We start from the raw sequence: 24,182 nt of genomic DNA, 5'->3' as shown, positions 1-24,182 counted from the left end.
TGCTGAATTCAGCAAACTTGGTCAAAAGAGAAATGAAAGGAGAAATGAAGAGCAAGATTCAGCATCTACCTACTGCAAGTTTAGGGAGAAGGTCAGAGAGACTTAGTCATTGTCGCTTTCCAGAACTCTTTGGCAACTTGGCTGTACTTTGTCTGGAAGAAAACATAACCGCAGTTATTTCCATCCTTAAGATGCCCAAGAAAAAGTCTTAAACACAATTGTCCTATTGTATTACCAGCTAACAAGATGTCACCATGGGAATTCTGTCAGAGAATGGCTAAAAACAAAAAAAAAAAAACATGGCAAATCCTGCAGACAAGTAATGCAAATGCCTCAGTGAGGGCTGCTTATGAAGGAACACTGGAAAAGGTGCCCCAAACAAGTCATATGCAGGAAGGACTTACTCTCTTTTTATGCTTCCCCATGCATACTCAAAATGATGCTTCCAAATGCAGATGAGGAGAAATGACACAACTTGAAGTGCAATTAGATGCCTAAATTTCAATTTAAAAACATCCAGCCAGAAAAATACCATTGCTTTTTCACTCTAGATTTAAATCAACATGCACTGAGTGAGGGATTGAAGTTACTGTCCAAAGAATGTTCCTCAGCATTTCTCTGATTTCTGCCCAGGGTTTCTAAATTCACTGACATTAAAGGGAAAGCAAAGAACTACAGCAAGACATACAAACAGAGCTCTGTAAAGAAAAAGGGGGTGAAAAACCAGAAAGTAACTTGAAAGTCTTGAATCAGCCACTGTGTTTGTATTTGGTTAGAAGTTACTTCCTCCGTCACTGTCCTGTGATCCCCAAATGAAGAGAGGACTGATACTGAAGCAGTGTTTCTGTTGCAGCAAGTCTGTTCTGTGTCTCCTGTTTAAGGCCTCAGAAATAAAATCAGAGAGATTAAAATCTACTTTTTACTCTTGTACTGAAAACCTTTCTAAGCAAAGGGCAAAATTTTGCCAAGATAAACAAGAAATTTTGGCTTAATTTTGTGTCTGGTTATAAATACATTTTAAAAAGGGGAAAAAATTAGTCATATATAAATAATAGCTCAATTACATTCAAGAATATGTGGGTGGGTGTTCTGGGTGGAATAATTTGCTAAGGCAGAACTCTTCTTTACTTTTACTCTTCCTCTTAATTTATTCCTCTTCCTTAGTAACTAACAAGCTGAATATGTACTTCTACTTTTCAACCTTTATTTATATCTTGCTCTTTGTTCTATTATCTGGTTATTTTTCTGTTATGGGTCTTGATATATCATTATCACCCTTCTTTAGGATTTGTTTTTATGGACTAAATGTTTTTAGTAGAGATAACACAATAAAGTGCAGTAAAGCACCTAATTGTGTACTTAACCTCAGGCGCACTCTTCTATTTTCTTGATGTCAGGAGAATGTGTATTTAAAATCTATGCTAAATAGCTTCGCTGTATTAGTTTTAGCATGGCTGATTTCACTGATTTCACAGTGCAGTACGGTGCAGCCTGCTGCAACACTGAAGATTCCTTCCCTCTTGCCCCTTCTTGGGTACTTTTTGTCTTTCTTTTTTCCGTGCTTTTTATTTTTTTTTCCCCCTTTTCTTTTTTCTTCTGTTATTACTCTCAAAATGGGCACTGTCATGTAAGACAATGCTCCATAATTTAGACTTTAGACAAGTCACCTTGCAGGTTCAGATCAGGAAACCATATGCTCCAGCTATACTACATCTTATTCTGCAGCTTGACAGCAGTAAGGAGTTCAAAAATCACTGTGATCATGCCTAGGAACACAGAGCAGAGAGCTGGAGTGAAATGACAGCATCCCTGAGAAGGCTTCTGTTCCTTATGGGAATGTCTGGCTTGCCAGCGAGGAGTTCAAGGCAAATTGTGGTCCTTGCTTGGCATCTTTTAAGTCTCTCATGCCCTTCTACAAGAGCTCCTAGATGTTAAGTGGGGTATTATGCACCAGTTTTTTTTTTCTCTCTCTCATTTATTTATTTATTTATTTTTCAATTGAGTGCTACTTGCAGCACTGCAATTATGCTGTTTTGCTCAAGTATCCCATTAATTTTCAAGACTGTATAGACCAAGAGATACTGAGAAAATCTGTGGGAAGTCAACCACAGCTAGTATTTAACCTACCACTGGAGCAGAGCACGGCCCAACATTACGTATACTCATTTTGGTAGCCACCTTGAAAGGACCACAGGCAGGAAAATTTGAGCTGCTATATCATTTTAAAACTAAGGTATCACTCCAGGTGTTAGATATGCACTCAAGAGCCCATGAAGTCAAGTTCTTTACTATGAGAGTGATGAGATACTAGAACAGGCTATCAGAGAGGCTGTGGATGCCCTGTCCCTGGAGGTGTTCGAGGCCAGATTGGATGGGGGCCTTGGGCAGACTGGTCTAGTATTAAATGGGGAGATTGGTGGCCCTGTCTGTGACAGAGGGAGGTTGGAGGTTCATGATCCTCGAGGTCCCTCCCAACCCAAACCATTCTGTGATTCTGTGTGTGATTCATAGTCAGAAAAAAGACTTTTCTCAGACTGTGGGAGTTGGATCAGGCTTCACACTGTAAGGGCAGTCAGCATCTTCATCGGAAACACAGAGCTGGTAGCCCTCTCCTCAGATCCAGCATCAACCATGGAAGAGGTTTTTAATCCCAAGGATTAAGGGAGCCTTGTATGGCAGCAGCTCTTCAGGCCGCAGGAAGAAGCCCCAAAACATGCTATGCTGTGGAACGGAAACAAGGGCTTCAACAAAGCTCAAGTATCTGACAGCAGCAACAAGGAGACCTGTCTTTCAGATCTTTTCTTTTTCTTCTAATACTTCTTTTGAAAAAAAGTGCGGCCATTTTTAGCCTTCTTTCAACCTGTTCTTGCATCAGAATCTGTTCCTGCTGCTCCCGATTTCCACAAACTGCTTCTACATATGAAGAAGCAAGGCTAACACTGGCAGTACTCTCTGTTTGGGAGTGTCCTTGTTTCATTACTTGGAGTATTCTAGGTTTAAACCTAATTGTGAGTTAAAAAAAGCCTCTGGTAGGTGGGGCAGCAGAAGACTTGTCCTGACTTCCTGGCGCTTTTGAGGACAGACACATGGCCAGCCAGCCTATCTCACTGTTCACCAGGTGCATTGACACGGTGGGGTGATGAACAACAACAGAAACTCTCCACAGTCATTGGCAAGAACCAGGTCAAACGATATCGGGTTACTTCCCACGGGAAGGCCCTGCAGTGAAGAACACTGTGTTTATCAGACATGAATGGCTGGGAGATTACGTCACTGGACATAACAGCACCCACATGCTAACACCTGCTACACCCAAAGTGGGCCCTGTTTAGCATCTGCTTTTCTTATGTTGATGCATTGTTCTGGCTGAGCTACCTTGAAACGATTTAGGAAAGCACCCTGAGCATTGCTGAGCAGAGATAGCACCACATACGGATGTAGAGGCATTGTTGAGTCAAGCTCTACATGGGATGTTCTGCCAAATGGTTCCCTTCCCTTCCTTTTCTCATTTCCTTGTTCTCCTTCACCAGAGAATGCTAATCCCTTTATTTGTTTATGCACAAACTGGTGACTTTCCAGACCTGCTATAAATGACATCTGGCCATTAGACTTTTCTGGAAAGGGACAGCAAGAGAAACTGGTAATTGACTTCCTGCATGATGACTTGATGGCAGTTCGATTGGTCCCCTTGGACATGTAGATTTTGATTTTGCTGTGTTCAGAATATGGATAGCATTGCACTAATAGCTGCCTTATTGCTAGCAAAAAGGAAAACAATACAGCTTCTTTAATTCTTGTCTTTTATTGAAAAATTGATTTCAATGCCTATTTCAGTTCTACTTCAACTCTAGAAACAACACATTTGCAGTGTTTTGCTCATCCAAAGCAGCAAGCTTCTGATGTTTCATTCACAACACATTAAAAAAAAGCAGCCACACAACTGCCTGGAAGGAGAAAAGTGTATTCCGAGGCTTGTATTACAGTTTGTAATGGATAAAAAATGTGTTGATCATTTACGCATGTCTCCACGTCAAAGCTCACAGAAGTCCAGGATCAACCATGCATTTCATAAATGTGGAAAAGGAGTAGTTTTCTCACTGATAGATTAGTTGAGTGCTCTCTCAAGAGCACTATAATGGAACCAGAGGAACTCTTACAGGAACTCTTCTTGGATTTAGGAGTTGTGGTGCATGAAAAGCTGTGCATGAGCCAGCGGTGTGTGCTTGCAGCCCAAAAAGCCAACAGCATCCTGATGCTCTGCATCAACAGAGAGGTAGAAGCAGGGAGAAGGAAGGGATTGTCCCTCTCTGCTCCTCATGCCTGGAGTGCTGCATCCAGATCTGTACCGTCAGCACAAGGAGGAATCGGAGTAGTTGGAGCGGGTCCAGAGGAGGCCATGAAGATGCTCAGAAGGCTGGAGCACCTCTCCTATGAAGAAAGGCTGGACTTGTTCAGCCTGGTAAAGAGAAAGCTTCAGGAAGACCTCACTACAGCCTTCCAGTACTGAAACAGAGCATATAAGCAGGAGGGAGACCAACTTCTTACGCAGTCTGATAAAGCAAAAGAGAAATGGCTTTAAACTAAAAGAGTGGAGATTTAGGTTGGAGGGTGGTGAGACCCTGGCAGAGCTGCCCAGAGAAGCTGTGGTGCCCCATCCCTGGAAGTGCTCAAGGCCAGGTTGGTTGGGGTCCTTGGGCAGCCTCAGCTGGTGAGGGGCAGCCCTGCCCACAGAAGTGGATTAGGATTGGGAGAACTTTTAAGGGCCCAGTCAATCCAAGCCATCATGTTGTGATTCTATGACTTGAGATGGTAAGCTGCAATTCAGGAAGCCTTACACCCTGCAATCTACTTTTTAAACTGTGTACTTGTTGACATGAAAGCATGCACACATTTCAGACACCGCTGAAGAGCGTGGTGCTCTGGCACAGGAGAAAAAGCAACTATCTGCCACACTGCTAACTAAGCATGGAGACGCCAAGAGACAGCACTGTCATTGTTGGATTCCAAAAATTCCTCAAAATTAAGTATGTAGGAGTAAATTCTAGGCTTTGTTCAGGATCTCTTTGCCTTGTAGATGTGGTAACTGGAATTTTCTTTGTCACAGTTTCTTTCCAGACTAGTATAGCTTTTTCTGCTTGTTCATGGCACTAACTGGTGAGAGAGATGGTGCTCGTCTGTCCTGCATAACTCCCTCCAAAAGCTGTACTCACTGCCATGAACAGCAGTAACCCCAGGGACCGTCACCTTCCCTGATGCAGCTGGGCATCTCAGAGCAGAATACTAGAGTTGTACTCCCAAGTACAGCTGCAAGCATCCAGGGGGTTCCTGTATCTTTTTTTCCTCCACAGAAAACAAATTTTCTGCTTTACCTATTAATGTGCTTATTGCTGTTATTGTGGGCTTTAAAAGAATACTACCATAATGTTATTACTGCAGATAAAGCAGTATGTGTGTATATATAGATAGATAGATATTATATACAGGCCTGACTTATAAAGAGTCTTTTCAGTCACCTAACCTACCATCTGACACATGGGAGCTAGTGCCCTTAAAACACTCCCATTCATTCCCCTGCTGCATTTGGGTTCCTCCCTTGCCTCTGTTCCCTCTCTCATTCATTTTCCCAGGGTATTTCTGTATTCCCACTTCCTTTTTCCCATTCAACCTTCGTCTTTGTTCCCACCCCTTTTCCATGACATACTTACCCTCTGCTTGAAGTAGGAGCAAATTCTAGTCCTGGTGAAGAGCTGTTTGAAACCAAGTTAGGGACTCTCTAATTACTCTTAATAACGTCCCAGATATGCAGGTTGCTATGAATCCCCCCCACCCCCCACCAGTTCTACTGCTCCCCTTCAAAGAGCCTTGCTACAACCCCACTTTGCATCACAGGGTAATTGTGGTTACTGGAGCCCGCACAAGTAAAATTGCTCTGGTCACAACCAGTCCTGATCTTAGCTGGGCACATGAGTGCATGTCAAAATGATTTCTCACTGTTATTCTCTTTGGAAAGTGTTGGTGTCAGGATGCAGTGCTGATCCCTATACACACAGGGTCAGAAGCATGAAAAGTACAGCACATTCCCATTCAGGTACAGGGAAGTGCAGAAGCATAGTTCAGCTATTTGTTTCCACACAAAAATAATATATATTTTTTTTAAAGTAAAGGCTGTTTTAGAATGGCATGAAACTTGGAAACCTCAAACTCCAGCTGCCTCACTGCTTTACTTGTGAGCAACACCCACAGGCATGCAGAGATTCTTCAGTATCTTGACTTGTGACGCTACCTCTTGGGAAATGCGAGCATAAAAATGCAAAAAAAAAGAAAAAAGAAAAAAGAAAAAAAAGATCTGAACTTGTATTAAAAAAACAATTATCCCCATCTTCTTATCTCAGAATCCAAGTAAAAGGCTATGGACTTCACATATGGACATACAGTAGACTATTTCATCGAAATGAAACTAGTGAGTTTGGCACCAGTTTGAGAATTTTATTAAAACCACAGGTCTCCGTTTTGTACAAAACTGAGGAGCTTTCTTTTTTTAAAAGCTTATTAACCACACCAGAAATAATGCAGTGTAAATGGTTTGTTAATAAAAATCTTTCTGTAAGCTATATACAGGATGAATACCACACAACTGTATAAATGTAAAGACTCTTGGCAACTTCAGCAATATATACAAACTATCTTTAAACACATAAATATGGTATTTACAGCTAATAAATAACATTCAAGGCTAAATCATGTGTCCCCATGTAAAAGAACCTTCATTATTTTGAATCCAAGTTCCGTATGTGTTTGTATTAGATCCTGTATTAAAGGCATACCTGTTTACACAAATTTTATTTCCAGAGAGCTTTCACTCTTAAAGAGAAAACTGCAACAGAATGTGAAGTCTAGAGAGAATGTATCATTGTATTTATTTTTAGAGGCCCCAAAAGCAGTGGCTCAATTCTCAGCCCCACCCTCAGTGACTCATCCTATCTCTGCCACAGTGAGGAAATCAAACGTAAGCAGTTTTGGAGTTATTAATATTCCAATGTATTGCACTGTTTAAAACTTTTATCCCCATATATACTAGCAGCCATGGCTAGGAAGAAAACAACTGTGCACATACATGTATTTCTGTTGGTTTTATATCAAATATAGGATCTTGGAGCCTCCACATTTTGTCTTGCACATGTGGACAAAGACTGAAAACCAGCACCAATAGCTCACATTCTCACACTTCTCCAAATGCCTACCTTCAAACACTTCTACCTCCCCAGTTTTTTGTTTATTGCCTAGAAAGCTAAAGGCTATTGTTGTTTTGTTTTTTTTTTTTTCCAAGCTAAGAAAAGCTTTGCATTACTTAAAGAAAGGAAAAACAAAAAGCCTTCAATACATCTATTTTTGGCGACTCACAGCATATCTAATTTAAGTGTTTTTCAGAGCATTCATTTTTGTGCATCACAAAATCAGGCTCCTTTAAGTGTCACAGCTCCTGCTCCCTGCTGAATTCCACCTCGGATCAGAAAACCAAGCAACTCCTAGTATGTACCATTCTATCACAGCCAAGCACAGAGGCTGGTCACTGGAAGTCACAATTCCAGCACAGGGAAGCAGGAGTATATTTGTCACCTGTCAACTGGTTTCAGTTGCACCAGAGACTGGATACTGCTGCCACTCTGCTGAGTGACTGACATTCAGCTTTAAACAGCACTGATGCTCTTAGTTTTGGTATCTCGGATGGAAGTAAATATATATATATATATATATATATATATATATATATATATCCATTCTCTGCATTTCTTTGTAGCTTAATTCCATTGCTGTTTTTTAGTGATGGAAGTTAGATGACTCCATTCTTGAGGGATGAAAGCATGAATGAAAAGTTGAATGTCTGCAGAGGACACTGGTGTTGCTGTCTTCTCCTATTGCTATTTATTCCAGGATAAACTGCATGGGATTACATATCTTAACAGACTATAATTATTGCTAAAAAGCATTGGCATCTACACCCAGTAAACCACATTCATAACCACAACCCAAAAGATTCATCCCCATATTGAACCAGTCCCTGACATCTCTTTATAGCTTTACACACAAGGGCATTTTTTCCATGAGAAAACTACTCACTTGCCAAACACACACTTGAAGACAATGAATTCTAGCCGCTGAACTGTCTGAAAATTCAGTTAGCAAGGCCAGGAGAACAACAACAGTAACAAAAAAAACAGAAAAAAAAAAGAAAAAAGATCTGCAGTTCCAGGAGATTTCTTTAAAAATATTGGAAACAAAGAACGCTAAAAAGAGACCAGGTACAGAAGCTTTGTGTCTTTTCAATAAATACTACAAAACTGATAAAAAGGAGCTGACATCAAGAAACTGTCACAAGGCACCACAATTAAGCAAAATTACTTATTCCTTCCTAACACTCAAGCCTTTGGCAAGTTGTTGCAGGGGTTTTCTTTGTTTTTAACTATTCAGATAACGTAACTTTATGGTTAGTAACTTTGTACGCTGAGACTTCCTTACAAGAAGCCTCCTAATATAGCTAGATATAGCAGTCAAAAAAGCCAGCAGCAGATAAATATTTCTATATATTCAGATCTGAACATCCACTTCACAGTGATGAACAGGCTCCCTCCTCCTCCCCAGTGTGGAAATTCTCATTCTTGCCACTTTTTAAGCAGACTCATGTGCAGAATTTTCTTTAGAGGCTTTCTTGGCACTGTGGAAAGGAAAAAATAAAATACAGATTTGTTAAAGAGGAGGACATGAGGTGCTTATTTCATTTGTCTTATTGAAGCTTAGGTTTTACAACTGTTACTTAGAAGGAGAGTTGTGCGTTTGGGCTTTTCTTGGCCACTGCTGGATTTTACAAGTGTGTGACAAAGACACACCTCTCTCAAGGGCTCACCAGGTCATTGCCCTGGAGTGAGATCCACACACGTGCTTCAGATCTCAGTCTACAAAAGTCCCCATGAGACCTTTCACTCAAAGCAACTGCACTAAAATAAATATAACCACTTCTTCAGTTCAAACTTTAGTGGACAAAGTCCAAATAAAATTGGCTTCAAAGCTGAAAGTTTAATCTAGGTCAGAGAAGTTACTAATCAAAAAAGAATAATGCACTTGCATGTGTCTGCTTTGCTTTGTACCAGCCTCCAGATCTGCAATTGGCTTGCTCGATGAAAGGGCTCCATACTGACTGAGTGCAGATGCCTGGACATCCCTGCATTAGTGGTGAATCTCAGACATCTTCAGACATAGAGGAAAGCTTTCCTCTATCTTAGTACTTGGTCTGTAAATCCCCTTTGGCTGCTGTGAGAGCGTGAGAGATAGTGACTTGCACTTGCTTTGCAGATGTGCTAACAGCCACACAAGGAGATGGTCAGTACAGAATGACAACTGGGGGTTTTAAGCTGCCTAAAGCTGCCTTGGGTTAGATTGAGCTGGGATGCTTCTGAATTTTTTAGATGAGTGCAGAGATCGGCCAAATCTTGAAAGTTGTATGAAATTCCCCCACAGCCTTAAGACAATAATGCTCACTCTTACCCTCCCCTCTTCCTGCTGACGGGCTGCTCAAGGCACTTCACAAATATTGCTGCCTCTTCTCCTTTACCAAGACGTGAGCTGCCATCTCGAGAACAGAATACCACCCTGTTAAAGAAATACTGGACATTCAGATCATCCTATTTTAATTGTAGAAACAGTTCGTCAAACAGCAGTATTCACACAACCGTGTGGGTACTACTACTTTACAAGCTTGTGAGAATCACTGGCAGAAAATTGTTAGAAAAGATTGTCAAAGAATCTCTACGCAAGAAAAACTGGGAAAACACATCAGATACAGATTTCAAACCATAGCCTAAGTTTCATTAGTCTTCTGCATAAAAATCTTTAGGGTAAGAGAGCAGAGCTCTACCACAACCTTCTATACCTTCTTTATTTACTACAGTCATATGACTTTTTCCTCTAGGTTAATGATCTTGGAAGAAAGCCTTGCTCCCTTCAATATTTGCACTGAGTCGGTTGCCAATTCCAGCAAACCTAAGCAGTTGCTTTTCCATTTATCAGTACTTTCCCAACCCCTGTATTTGTTCAGTTCTGATAACTGCTTTTTGATAAAGGGACAGCCTTGTTTATTTAAAGGAGTAACATGCTATTCATGACACTACACAGGATATGCACATTCTCTGTTCCAGATATATTTTTTGCTAACATCTCACATCTAATGAATCTAAACACTTCAAAAGCACATCTAATGAATCTAAATACTTCAAGATTCAGGTGAAAGCAGTACTGATTCAACTAAGTGCTGTTCTAGCATTCATGTATTAGCAATATCCTGCAATATTTATGTGTTTATGCTTCCACCCAGCCACTCAGCTAACCCCAACTCCCAAGAAAACCCAACTTACTATCTCCCAAGCAAATGCACTTTTTAGAAACCTTTCCGAAATCTGTGTCTTTGAAAGAAAACCTGTACAAACATCGAGCAAATGAAAGGAGGAAAGGAACTGCAAACGTGATCAGAGCTGCTCACTCATGGAGATCCTGTGTTACATACTGTAAGCAATCTGAGGCAAGTGAGCAGAAGGATGCAAATGAATCCTGTGGGAGTGAAATTACAGACTGCAGATCCTAGTGAAAGAAAACAGCTGAACCTGGCTGAAATAAATGCAGGTTTGCCGCTGCAGGAGTCTTGACTATCAGTGCTGCACTCATTTGTAACTGTTTTCCATGTTTTGTCTCGCCCTGTGTGATACTAGGAATAAGGAAACAACTGGCAAGTACAATTCAAGGCAATCAAAGCAAGTTACTTTTTTTGAGTTTCGCCTGACTTCACTCTGACTCTCTGGATGGTAAATGCAAATGGAGTCCACCAGTCTGACCAGCTGAAGAAGGTATCTTTCTCCCACTGCAGCTTTAGCATAAGCAGGTCACCAATGTCCACTTCGGTGTAGATCAAGAAGGAGAAGGTCTTGTTGGAAGAGACTTCAGGCCTGTAAGGAATCAGAGAAAAAAAAAAATATATATATATATATATTGAAGAAGTCCTAAGAGCCAGAAAAGCTAAAAGTCTTAAGTAAGCTATAGAAAAATTAGAAGGATAGTAGCTTTCTAATCTAAAGGACAGAAAAACATGAAGAGAAAATAAAACCAAGGCCTCTTGTACTTCAGAGGGGGAGAAAGAAAACTCTCCATAATTCCAGTGGATGGAACAAGATAGATACCTGATGATTTTGCAGAAACTCTTGGAAAAGTTTCTGCTGGAAGCTACAAAAAATCCTGGGGCAGATAACCATGCAAGAGGTATCTTCTCCATTGCTGGTGTTTCTCAGGGGTTTGTTAGACAAGAACCAGCCAGGAACAGTTTTGGTAAAGCATTTCCTTGTCGAGAAAACACACTTTGGTGCTTCCCAGCCCCATTCCCTTCCAGCCTACATACACAGCATGAAAGCGCTGATTTATGCTTCTTAGCAGAGCTTTGGAAACATGTCTCCCTCAGCTTCCACCTTGAGGACATCTAACAATTAATTCTAGGTCACAGTCTAGTTTGGAAGGAGCTTTAACACAGGTGGAACATTACAAAGATTCAGAAAGGAAGATGGGAAAAAAAATCCACACTACAAAAATTCTTACTGGTCTAACCTATTGCTGACTTTCTCACATCCATGTTTCAGATCTCTTATAAGGAATGGTGTCTACAGAGCTTAGACCCTTAGCTTTTTCCAGTGGACAAATAATGCATCTACTTGATCAAACTTGATTCTGGGACTCTCTAAGATGAGCTTCTGGAGCTGGAGCTAGAACCCTGAGTACTTCAGTAGGGGCTTTTAACTGATTTAGGCTAGACTAAGTAGTGCATAGATGTTTTTTGTAGCTACTCACAGTGTGAAAGCAATGTTCTCACTCTCATCTAGAGTGCCATACAGAGAGATCAGGAATGGCTGGTCTACCTTGGTCACACTGGTCTTTCCGAAGAAATGTATCTTGACCTGATAATGGAAGACTGGAAAAACACAAAAGAAGAGGTCATTGTGAAAAAAAAACAACCTCTCAAGCTCTGAAAAGACTGCAAGTGACAAATACACAAAAATCCCTGCACACATCCTATGATAGTATACATAAGTATCATTAAACCAAGCTCTGTGGGCATTTAGGACAGTGCACAATATTTTCAACCCTTTATATGAAGCAAAAGAGCTATGTCCTCCTAATACAGGAGTTTTGGTGCAGAGAATTCAGTCTTCTAACACCACAGATTAAGACTTAAAGGCCAACAAAACACTGTTGTTGCAGTTATTCCAAAACAGCGTTCTGAAACATATTCTAAACCAAGAACGTCCTTGTGATTGCTGCTTCATCACACAATGCACACAGCGATAAACACACCACATGGCACAGTCAAAGCTACAGAGAAAATAAGTTAAAAAAAAAAAAAAAAAAAAGCAAAAAGTCCAACTTGCAGTTATTTTGCTAGCTGAAAGCCATCCAGTTCTTTCTACAATGTCCATTGTAGGCCTACCACAGTGGCAATGGAAGACAAGAACTGCTGTGAGTTTTTAACATGGGAGTGGTGCTCCTCTGGCAAAAACAGTATGAGAATCTGACAAGTCTGGTGGCTGCACATCTTTAAATCATTACTCATCAGGCTAAACTCTGCTGATTATTTTTCCAGCAGCAGGAAAAATTCAACTGGATGAAAATAATGAAAAAAATTGAGATTCAGTTGTTCCAAATTGAGTCACTGTCTGGAGTGCAGAGTAAATCTTGCTTTCATTCTGTCACTTAGAAGTTTCTTCCAGAAAACCCTTCATGTTGTATTGTAACTCCACCACCACATCTTGAATAAGATGTCATTATTTTCTAATTCTGAACTTTAGCTTGCAGGTAAGCTAAATGCAGTCAAGCTTGACTCCTGCTCACTGTAGGCATCAATGCAGCAACACTACCCAGTTGCAGCATGGTTCAGTGTGCATGGTGATTATAAGGTAGTAGCTGGACTTCATTATCTTAGGGATCTTTACCAATCTTAATGACTGTATGTGCCCACCCTGGTTCACAGCTGAACAAAAGCAGCACAATGCTTACCAGTAAGCTGCAGAACCTACCTTTGTAGGGCATCTGAGCGCGGGTCTTCAAGTACATTTTGGTGTTTCTCTTTGTTCTCACTCTGTTGACCTTATAACCCAAGTTGTTGCAACGGTTCTTCCGGCAGCTTAGGCAGAGGCCCTTCTCAAAGGCCTCTTTTGTGTTGCAGCGATAGGCCATGCTGGGCTTCTCTTCATAGAGGAGCGAGTCAATAAAGAGATGGATGGATCGCTCATGAGAGCACTTCACCAGCTGATCCACATCTTCAAAGAAAAAAAAAAATATATAGAATGTGTATGCACACACAAAAAACTGTAAGCAGTGACATAAACAAGCAAGAAACACTAGCTGGGCTTTATACCAAGAGTTTTGAAAGCACTTAAAGGAGCAAACCTCAGTCATCCAAAGCAGAGATATGGATACAGATCTCCCTTGAGATGTTGCATTGTTTGTTTCAGAGCAGCCTCACCTGAAAAGCCTTTTTCAGCAATCAGGCGGAGAGCTTCTCCCAAGTTGCAGCCTGGCTGGAAACCTCCACCATTAGGGTAGATATCGATATGTCCAACAGGTTTCTGAATTCCAATGCTGCGATCTGGAGAGCCTCGAGTGTAGGTGTGCAGAACATCCACAAAGTCAGCATCGTCCGGGGAGAGGCGGATAGGGGCGTCAGCATACTCAAAGGTGGGACCAGCAGGATCCAGACCTTTATTGCAAACCACAAAGAATAACTGAGATGACCATCTGTCAAAACACTGGCAATGACAGAAAATGCCAAACGTAGGTACCACATCGCACTGGACTACTCATATGGCATCACTGAAGACATTACAGTGCAGTCATTTAAGTAACACCATGTAGGCAGGAGAACTAAATACACTGCCTCTACATGCTGTCACTATTTCAAACATAAGTTATATGTAAACACATATAAAGAAGCACAGATAACTTCTCCACAGCTGTAGTGTTTCCAGTGGACAGAGAAATGCTAATAAATATTTTCCTTGGTGCTTCCCCCTCTTGTCAAGAAACAAAGAAACTGTTAATTTCTATTTGAAGCATATGAAGAATGGAAAGCATCTTGCTGCTCTCTACTAGGGAAACTGGGACATGTAAATGAGAGTTTCACTGTCCACACACCTAAGGGGAGTGACACATAATAGTGTCAGTAATGCTGCAGCTTGACATAGAAAAGAAAAAAACAACCAGATCCACTCTGCCAGCGAGCAAGAACTCCCATTCATAAGGCACGCACAAACGGGTTTTGTTACAGTGCCATCTCTTGCATCCACACAAACTACTTAATAGATGGCTGATATAAGTCTTGTGGGGACAGCTCTATTTCCTGCACCCAGCTCTGCCCACCCAAATCAGCTGAACATACTGTGAGCTGCCTCCCACTGCTGTGAAAGCTTCAGGGACTACATTCCATCATTTCCTCTGCTTAATGGCAATGCTGTTTCCCAGGAAAAAGTCCATCCTGGACACGAAAGGACAACTGTGAGGGCCACTGGTGTTTGAGTGATTTGGCAACCTCAGTGAAACAAAAAAAACAGGAGGCTGAGAGGAAGGAAGGGTAGAGAAAAAAATGCTCTGGCCACCTGATGTAATCCGCTGCTTCTCAGGAATCAGTCCTTCCTCAAGCTACTGCTATATAGGCCACCCTGCAGCATCCCCACGGATCTGAGATGACAGTGGATCTTGCTGAAAAGGCCCTTGACGCCAGGAAGAAGGGAGCTGGGCTCTGCCCTGAATGTAGCCCTGAAGCTATCTTGGAAACGAAGAAACCAGACAAGTGATTTTCATAGGCCCATTTGCTGACATTGGCACTTCCTTTCTCACTGAGATTAGTGCTGAGGCAACGAAGAGCTCAAGGCACCAGGCTGTAAACCAGTCTTGCCACAGCACACTACCTTATCTAGTATACAATTCAGCCTCCAAAATTATGAAAATGACTCAAACTAGACATCTAAGTAATGCATGTGAGCAGATCAAGCATAAGTGTACTTCCTTACCCTTCCAAAAACTCTTCCCAATATTATTTTTCGAGATTATTTGAGCTGCCTTTTACAACTTGTTTTTCAGTAACCCACACCAGATTTCTTCAGAACATTTATCCAGTTCCCTTTTGAACTTACACAGACCTCTTGCATGTATAGCTTCCCTCAACAATGAGCTCTGCAGGTACTACAACCACTGCAGGCAGATTGACCTCCTGCTCTTCCTGAGCAGGATCCCAGCATCTGCAAGGGATGACCATCTGGATGAAGACAACTACCTGAAGTTCTGCAGCTGCAAAAGAGATCTTCCTCACAATCCCATTCCCCCAAGCTAGTTTCTTCATGGCTGATAAATCCACCTACCTACTCATTTCTTGTGCATAAGCAGAGCAAGGCTTCTCACTCACTACTACCCTGTGTTGATCTTTTATGAACCTTTTCCACCTCTGCTACAAAAATATCAGATTCTGATTCAATGTAGAATGAACCCATAACCTAAGTACACCCAACAAGCGACAATTATTCTGGTAATATTTCAGTACAAAGAGAGGACTTTCCACTCTATGACCACAGGCTTTCTTACCAGTAATTCTGTTCACTTTCTTCTTGGTTAGACTCCCAGCAATCCCAGCAGCATGAGCACCCAGACTGTACCCCAGCAAGTGGACATTGTTGAGAGGGTAATTGAACTTCTCCTGCAGAGGAGAACCTCATTTAAAATTTGATAATCAAACAGGACAGCATCGGATAAAAAAGGAAAATATTTTATACAAACTGCGATTGCTCTTTGGGCCACAAATAACAAAAAAAAAAGCCACTAAATACAGTTGATATAACCTTGCTCTACATAAGCTTGCTTGAGTTTACTGTCTTAAGGCAAAAAAAAAAAATTATATAGAGAAAAATGCAGAATTACGGACAGAACATCTAAGGCTCTGTATTATAGACAGTGTTTTCAGCCATCCTTTCCTCCCAGCTTTTGGATCACCTAAACACTTTCCAAAGGCAAGTCACACTTCTAACAGTTTGCCAAGTGGTGGCTGCTATATAATATGTAGGAACCTGTCTTTCATAGCTACCTCTCACAGAGCCTTCAGAAATTTTCTGTGGATCCACAGGACTCCACAGACCACAAGGTGAATAAATCTCTGGGCTGTAGTATAAAAGGCCTCCTTGTCAAAGGGACAGTCCTTATATTAAAGCTGAGATTTTACCAGCCCAGCTGAACACACTGTCTGCCACAGCTTAACTCAGTCTATGCAAAAGACAACAATTAACTCTTTATGTCTGCTGCATCAGTGGCATGAAGATAAAACTGTTGCATTGTTGTTGTCCCCTGGAAGATTACATGTGAGACACACATGACTACGTGTCTTACCTCCATCCAGTCAATAAACATAGCAACATCCTTTCCCACCAGCTTCGTGTAAGCAGCAGACACTGGGTAGTGCTGCTGAGCTCGAACCAGCCAGTCCACAACTATAACATTTGAATCAGGTTCCCTCTTGTACAGAGCATCCACCAGCTTCGGGACCCAGCTTTCATACATTCCTGTCACCTGTTATGTTGTGATGATTTAAAAGACAAAAAAGGGAGACCTTGATAGTATGCGTGGCACATAGACACCAAAGGATCTAACAGAGTATCAGGGGTGCAACCAAAAGGGACGTGCCACCCTTTTCTTCTTACCGTCCACCCATGGATCACCACAAAGGTTTTACTGGTATGGTTGAAGTTGCACTGTGCCAAGCTGTCCATCTGCCCAGGAACCAGGTAGCAGACATCCTCATCAGGCTCTGCAGGTGTTCTTAAGGAAAACTTGCTCTCAATCCCCTCAAAATTCATCTCAGCTTCTGCTGGACAAGATCATAATAAACACAGAGCACTGGTTTAGAAGTATTAGGACAAACAGAAGTCACAGTCTATGAAGCTGGAGAGAGATTAGGAACAGACAAGAAATGGAACATGCTGTTTTCATTTCCCTCAGCAGCCACGTAAAAGGGAAACCAAAGGGTGAAAAATCACTCATTCTCCAAAACCACTGCTAATGCAGTGAGAATCTGCCCCACTGCCCATTAGGCATAAATTCCTTTTAGGAGTCACAGTACATGCAGGAGAGCAGCAAGTTTCTCACCATACTATCATATTTTGACAGCACATCTTCTAACTTCATCACAAATATCACTTCTTTACCATGGCTTCTTGTAGGACATAGTAGTCACAGCTCACTAAAAATAAGAGTTGCAAAGTCCAAATCTTATAAAACACAGCTATTTTACCAACAAAGGGTTAATAGTAGGTATCAGATGTGCTAAGGAAACTAAACCAAGAATGCACAAGCCTGCATTTTGGAGGCAGTTTTTTTTTTATATATATTAAAAAAAAAAAAGTCATCTCATGAACAACACTTGAGGGGGGGAAAAAAAAAGTCTTCCTTTGCCTGGAACTATTTTGAACCCATTTGGAGGGAGAAAAAAAAAAGTCATGTACTGGCAGTAAGAAAACATGCGGTGGTCTCAAAGGAACACATCTCAGAACTTCCTCCAACTTCCAGACCCAAAAAATAAAAAAAAAGTTATCGTTTTGTTCCTGTCAAGGAAGAAAAGTGACCCTAAGCTTCCTGCTCGCTTCTTCCTCCGTCTGAGAGGAAAGGTAAATGAATCCTCCTTTTAGGTCTGATTCAACATTTACACACCTCTATAGCCAGCTGACCCTGTCATTAACTGTGGGCTTAAAACCCAGTGCTTTCCTGAAGCCAGGCCAAACTCTGGCAACTTGCTTTTAGCAAATATTGATGGCCTGTTTTCCAAGTGCAGCTGAACTCTGGCCAGCTCCATCCTTCTCAGTGCTGTTTCCTGGCATCGTGACCACAAAGCTCTCACAAACTCCTACACACACACACACACACAAATGGTTCCAAGTCACCAGGAAACGTCCAGTAGCACGGTGAGGACCCCAGGCTAGGCATGCCAAAGCTCTTCTCCTGCGCACTGAAGAAAAAGTTCTTCCTAAATCTGGTGCATCTCTCTGTCTCCATAAAATTGTGCTTCAACGTGCAGAAAAACTGATCATTGTTTCTAAAATTTGTTTTCTGGTCTTCTCATTCAAGGGCATGCAGATTCCTGCCTGACCTCACTCAGCCCTTGGGTAGTTGTACAAAGTCTGTGAGGATCCTGCTGTCCTTGGAAAGCCACAGAAGTCTAAGCAAGCCCCGCAGCAAGAGGTGGACGAGACAGCACACTGGCTGGCAGCAAATGGTACAAGCCTTGGAGGGACTGCAGTCACCTAAAACCAATTGCTTAATGCTGCCTGCGTTCCTGCACACTTGATGAAAGCAAAGCGTGCACAAAGAAGCTAGCAGGAGATGCTCGCTGAACAGAGGCCGAGCTCAGCTTTACTTTTGACCTTGGCTGTGCAAGGCTGGCCAGCTAATCCCACATAATTACACTGTCGGCCCCCTTACTCCTCACGAAAGGATGTGGCTCAGGAGAAACATTCTACTCCCAGTATGCAGAATGATTCATATAGTGGTGAAGATCAGACTTTGCCCATAGAAAACAAGCAATCTACCAATTTAAGTGCTGGTTTTCTCAGCAGTTGTCCACTTCTAGTTGTTTCCACTGACTCAAAATTAATTTTCTTACAACAAAGAGATCATAAATAAAAAAAAAAGATGTGAAAACCGATTGGTTAAGTATCAGCTATAATTTTTCACTCAGCAGCAAACCAGTAAAACCCTGAAAGACCAGGAACAGCTTCCAAATCTAAGGCAACGAGGCAAGGACTTTCAATTATGTGTCTTCCTGTTCCACACAGGAAGGCAAACAATAATAGTCCACCTGCTCTCTAGTTAATAGTGCTTCCCTTCATATTTGGAAATCATTTCCTTTCTGAATTAAACATATCTGATAATCAACCAAAACCCAAATTAAATCCAAATCCCATTGTGTAGCGTGTTCTCAATTACAAACATATGCCAGAATCTGCACTTAGGTTCAGAATGCATCTTTTCTAGAAATAAGCTTCTGTGAAAACAAATTTGCAACACAACATGTACCTCACCTCACTATGCTGTGGGAGGATTTAGAAAGTCAGAAATTACTGCAACATCCATTCTGCTCAGAAGAAATATAATGGCGTGCAGCATTCACACATGTTCAAATCCAGGCAGCAAGATACCATCTGGATGAGGCAAGTGCATGTTGTTGAGTTTGTTACTGACTTCTGACTTCTCAATGACACTAATCAGAAGCCATCCTCAAGAGCTGCCCAAGTTTGGCACTGAAAATTCTGTTTGGGTGTCAGAACAAGATCACTCTGTTCCTCATTCTGTGTTGCAGCACTGCCTCATTTCCCACCTGCGGTGTATTAAATCTTAGAAATACAGTACAGAGGCACGTACATAATAACAGGTGCATACTTACAGTGCATACTGCCCTCAATAAAGACTGAAATAATTTAAAATCATGGCTACAAAGCAGATTACTCTGGAAAGCAAGCATTTGCTATTTCAACTTTTGTACTTCAAAGTACAACTCACTCACATTAAAAGACTAAGAACCAAACTGTCATACATGGACTTTTGTTACTGACCTTGCTTTAAATCAACAAGAAAAAGAAGTCTCTTTAATCACATCCTATCTGAGTTGGTCAAACATTGTGACAGTGGGTCTTATACAAAGGGCAGTCTTATACAAAGGTCTCATACAGGGCAGTCTTATACAAAGCCAAAGAAATGCAGACAGACAACACACGCATACCACAGTTTTGTTAATGATGTGTTTCAACTTGAGTTAGTTAAACCAAGGAACATCTGAAATGCAGAGCCTTCCACATTTTTCTGGCAAGTGAACAGGAATTTAATGGAATTTGCATCAAAGTTTTACATAATGTAGATGGTGGAAGTTAAATGAAGAAATCTATGACTATTCTTACTGAAATATTGAAGCATTTTTGGGATGAGACTGCAACTCTATTTCTAGATGAGGCATCGATGAGGAACAGAGCTGGAGGTTAAAATTAGTAGATGAAACAAATCTATGCTTTTGCTAGAAATCACACTTTCTCAGGCTCAGTTCTGCAGGGGTATAAAGGCAAGTGCTGTGTCGCAAGAACTTCCAGGTGCACAGTAACAAAAACAAGCCCCCATTACGAAATGAAGCTTTCAGGTCACCTTACTGACCATAAGCCCACAGCAGTGCCCAGGAAGGGTTTTCTACCTCTTTAGGGAACTGGAAAGGGAGCAAAATTAAGAATTAAGCCACCTGTTTAAGAGTGAAGCTGGCTTCACTTACAGCAATGCTGCTAAGCTCCATTTTAACCTACTCCAATACTTTTCCTAATTTTCCCTTACAAAAATCTGTTTTCATCTTGTAAAAAAGCTGCTGTTTACATCAAGGTATAAAGGATATTTTAGAACTCATAAGTGCAGAAAAACTAATAAATAATAAATAATAAATAAAAAGCTAGTAAATAGAAGTCGGTAATCTCATTTTTCTGCTTAAACCTCATTTCACTGACTTGGCCTTGCAATTTGTCAAATTCCGTTCAGCCCATGACTCCTGTCAACTCTGACAGCATCCCAAAGTCTTAAACATTCTGACTCAATAAAAACACAAGTTTACTCACTAACAAGAGATCCAAATTCAAATTTCCTTCATGAGAAGCCAACAACAGCCTGGCAATTGTTTTGAACAAAGGAAACCATCAGTGATCTGATGGGTGAAGATAGTGAATTTTGAAGAAATGACGGCATCTGGAATATGAATCTAAAACTCAAACAGCCAGCATCAGGTGCAGGATGCCAAATACAGTATTACATGTGCAAGAATCAGTGCAATTCCAATAACGGTTTACATGGGAATCTTTGGTAAACAATATCCTGGCATTATGTACACAGAAATTGGAGTACTATTAGCTAGGTGCAAAGATCATCAGAAGTTATACTGCTAGCCTGTGCAAACACAAGTCCACACACACAAAGGCAAACATCTGCACATAACATTAAACATTTACATAACCTGTTGGAATTAAACAGAGTAACTCATCCTCCTGCTGATAACCAGCATTAGGACAAAACATCCACTAGTTACACTGAACTCCTAAGTGAGCTCTGAGGCAAACTGATGGTCAGCTGTAATTAAGAGGCTATACAACAGGAAGCATTGCTTCACCAGATCTACACTATAAACTGCAAGCAAACTACCGCACTGTAATCTGTCAAAACCTTTCCTTTCAGTAAGGTTACAGTTTAACCTTACTGTGAAAGAAGTCTCAGCTTTCCAGACAGCAGAGTCCTGAGGTTAAGTTCTCCCCTCGCTTCCCAGAGGAAGGAGAACACCTCTGGACAGCTCAGAGCAGGTGCCTCACGTAGCCCAGCCCTGCAGCTTGGCCGGGTGAAGGCATGCTGCGGCTGCTGCACTGTGCACATGGGTGCTGCAACTCGCTGAGGAGCTCCCTACCAAATGTATGCTTACTCAGCTGCAGCTGGGAGGCTTGTAACTCAATCCAGCAGCAAAGATCCTGCCATCCATCAGCTCCTCTGGGATATCTGGAATTAGCCCAAGACAATAAAACACAATCGCTGCCAGACTGTACAGTAATACGGAGGAAAGAATGCATGAGAAAGCCACAGCATGCAAGCGCTTCCTGCACAAAGAGGATCCAGTGAACTTCCTCAGGAGTTCAACCGCTCATGGTACGCCCACAGCACATGGTGATGCACAAGATCCTCAGCCCTAAGCCATCTCAGAAGGTCATCTACTCTGCAGAGGACACACCACAGCTGCCCTCAGCTCTTCCCCAAACATGGCCACAGTAAAAACCAACAGCTCACATCGCACAACAGCATTAAAAAATGTTGTAATCCCAGACTCCTGATTTACACTGGTAAAAATAGAGATCAGCACGTGCTCCCAGCAGTGTATTATCTTTTCCTGGAACACCAATGATATCTTCACCTACAGTATCTTTTTCCATGTTGTTTACTAAATACTCTAGATTCCTGGTGGGCTGCATCATGTATTTTCCATGGTTCCTAAACATCTTTTTACCATGGTGTCAAATAAAGTGTCAGGCTGAAGGCTTACACAGTTTTAGGATAACCACACAACCTGTTTTCACATAGTTTGTTCCTATGGAGAAATAATGCCATCATTAAGTATATGACAAATCAGTTTCTAGAGGGATTAAAGTCTGCTCTGGGAAGAGCTATTTTAGCATATGAAACTTGGGTACTGCGATGAAAACCGCTTTTGATCGCCTTTAATGGCACAAGTCTGGATTCAAAATGAGAATACATTCTTTTGACTGTGCCCTAGCACCCCATCCTCTTTCTTGTGAGCAGTTCCCTCCAGTTTCCTCATACACTGTGGAGATAAAGGCATCTGCTGTGAAAAAGCAACAGCTCACATACTACACCTGAGCTTCACCCAGCAGTTTTGGGAAACTTTTAAATATGTGGACTATTAAATGATGCACTTGTCTGCCACACAGTGTCTAAGGTAGTAACACCAGACACAGCACCACTAACATAAATTTGAAGAGTTGTAGTGTAACAAAATCAGACTCATTGCTTGCTAAAGCTGTCATCATGTTATGCTTTAACCAGAGAGTATTAGGAAACACCCAGCAGTGTAGTGATCAACAGGCACACGTGCTACTTTCTCTGTTCTGCAGAGTGCCTACACAAAAATGTAGACATTATAGGTGTGCATCTATACATATTGGAGACATCCACTCCTCTTTTTTTCCCTAACGGATTTTGTTACGTTAATGGGGCTAACTGCTCACCAAATGCATTATTATGACATTGATGACATTCAGCCTTGTCTTACACACCGCAGACTGGGAGCCCTGGCAAGCCGGGACTCAAGACAGGGCTCCAGATGCCAGCCGTGATGGTACGGCTGGGCCCGCCTGCCTCTAGCAAAGGATTCTTAGAATCCACCTCGCTCTGGGTAAAAAAAAAAAAAAAAAAAGAAAGAGAAAAAAGAAAAAGACAAGCAGATCCCAGATGTCCGAACGGCGAAGCCGCTCCAGTACTTCCCTAAGGGGATGCGAGTCCCCCCGTTCCTTCCCCAACCCCACCCCACTAACCAGCAGGACTGCGAGCTGCAGCCCCGCAGAGCTTTCCTCACCACCCGCGCCCCAGAGCATCCAAGGCGAAGAGGGAGCCCCACGCGCCCTGCTGCTCTCCGCCCTGCTCCGCCCCTCGCACGCTCCGGCTCCGCCGGGGACCGCCCCCGCCCCGCGCCGCACTGGCACTCACCGGGATCCGAGCCGGCGGCCCCGCGCACGCAGAGGCAGAGCACAACCAGCAACGCCGTTTTCCCCATCCCGCGTCCTCGCTCCGTGCGCTGTGCCGCGGCGGAAAAGTTTCAGTGTGAGGGGTTAGCAAGCAATCAAACAACGAAAAGAGTATACAAGTTCTAAAACTTTACACGACTGTAAGTAAAGAGAAAAAACAACAACAACAAAAGAAAAACCCACGAAGAACTGAGTCGCTCCGGGACAAACCCGCAGCAACGGCCCTCTCCGAAACCTGTAGGCAAACCACCCTCACTGCTGCCGCCGCTGCAGCCGCCTCTCTCTCCTGGCCCCTTAAGTCCCCGCCAATATGCAAATATGCAAATGAGCCCCCACGCCCATTGGCGCGCGCCACGGGGCGTGGCCACCCGCTGGCCCGGGCACAGGCGACGGGGAGGGGGAGGGTCGGGCCGCTCCCGCGGGGCCCCGCGACCCTCGCGCCCTCGCACGGCCCCGGCACGGCTGGGAGCCGCGAGCTCCGCCAGCGGGTGCGGCTCTCTCCCCGGCTGTGCCCCTGTGGTCTGGGTGCTCTGCCTCTGCTCTTTGCCTCGCAGCCCGCTGCAAGGCCTTTCCCCTATGTTCTCTGTCCTGGCTCCCCGAGCCTCGAATGCTAGCTTCCCTCTTTCCTGCGCTGTTGTACCAAGAAGCAACTGGTGTTCAGCTCACTGCTCGCGAAGCACCTTTTGCTGCTCGTGTTGCCTTTGCCAATGCTTTGTTTTGCCAGCAACCAAGGGGGTCCAAGCTCGGAGTACAAGTTACTAGAGGTTGCCATGTGTACTCTAGAGAAATGCAGAC

The 24,182-nt window shown here is 42.5% G+C and overlaps 1 protein-coding gene across 2 annotated transcripts; it reads right to left on the bottom strand.

Moving 5' to 3' along the window:
• Positions 1 to 7,298: 7,298 nt before the first annotated feature.
• LPL (lipoprotein lipase) lies at positions 7,299 to 23,683 on the bottom strand. Of its 2 annotated transcripts, none has more exons than XM_048931072.1 (10): positions 23,350 to 23,683; positions 16,770 to 16,936; positions 16,459 to 16,638; positions 15,664 to 15,775; positions 13,553 to 13,786; positions 13,104 to 13,346; positions 11,881 to 12,001; positions 10,809 to 10,991; positions 9,541 to 9,645; positions 7,299 to 8,713 (listed from the first exon to the last, which is right to left on the bottom strand). In XM_048931072.1, exons 1-10 carry the CDS (start codon positions 23,414 to 23,416, stop codon positions 8,668 to 8,670), a joined length of 1,458 nt encoding a protein of 485 aa, XP_048787029.1. In that variant the 5' UTR covers positions 23,417 to 23,683; the 3' UTR covers positions 7,299 to 8,667. The 2 variants fall into 2 exon arrangements, with proteins under 2 accessions (XP_048787029.1, XP_048787030.1); XM_048931073.1 differs by having other exon boundaries at positions 16,770 to 16,933; positions 23,350 to 23,682.
• Between the last annotated feature and the right edge of the window lie 499 nt (positions 23,684 to 24,182).

Source organism: Lagopus muta, chromosome Z (assembly GCF_023343835.1).
Source record: "Lagopus muta isolate bLagMut1 chromosome Z, bLagMut1 primary, whole genome shotgun sequence".
NCBI lineage: Eukaryota > Metazoa > Chordata > Aves > Galliformes > Phasianidae > Lagopus > Lagopus muta.
This window is presented reverse-complemented; position numbering and strand designations above follow the sequence as displayed.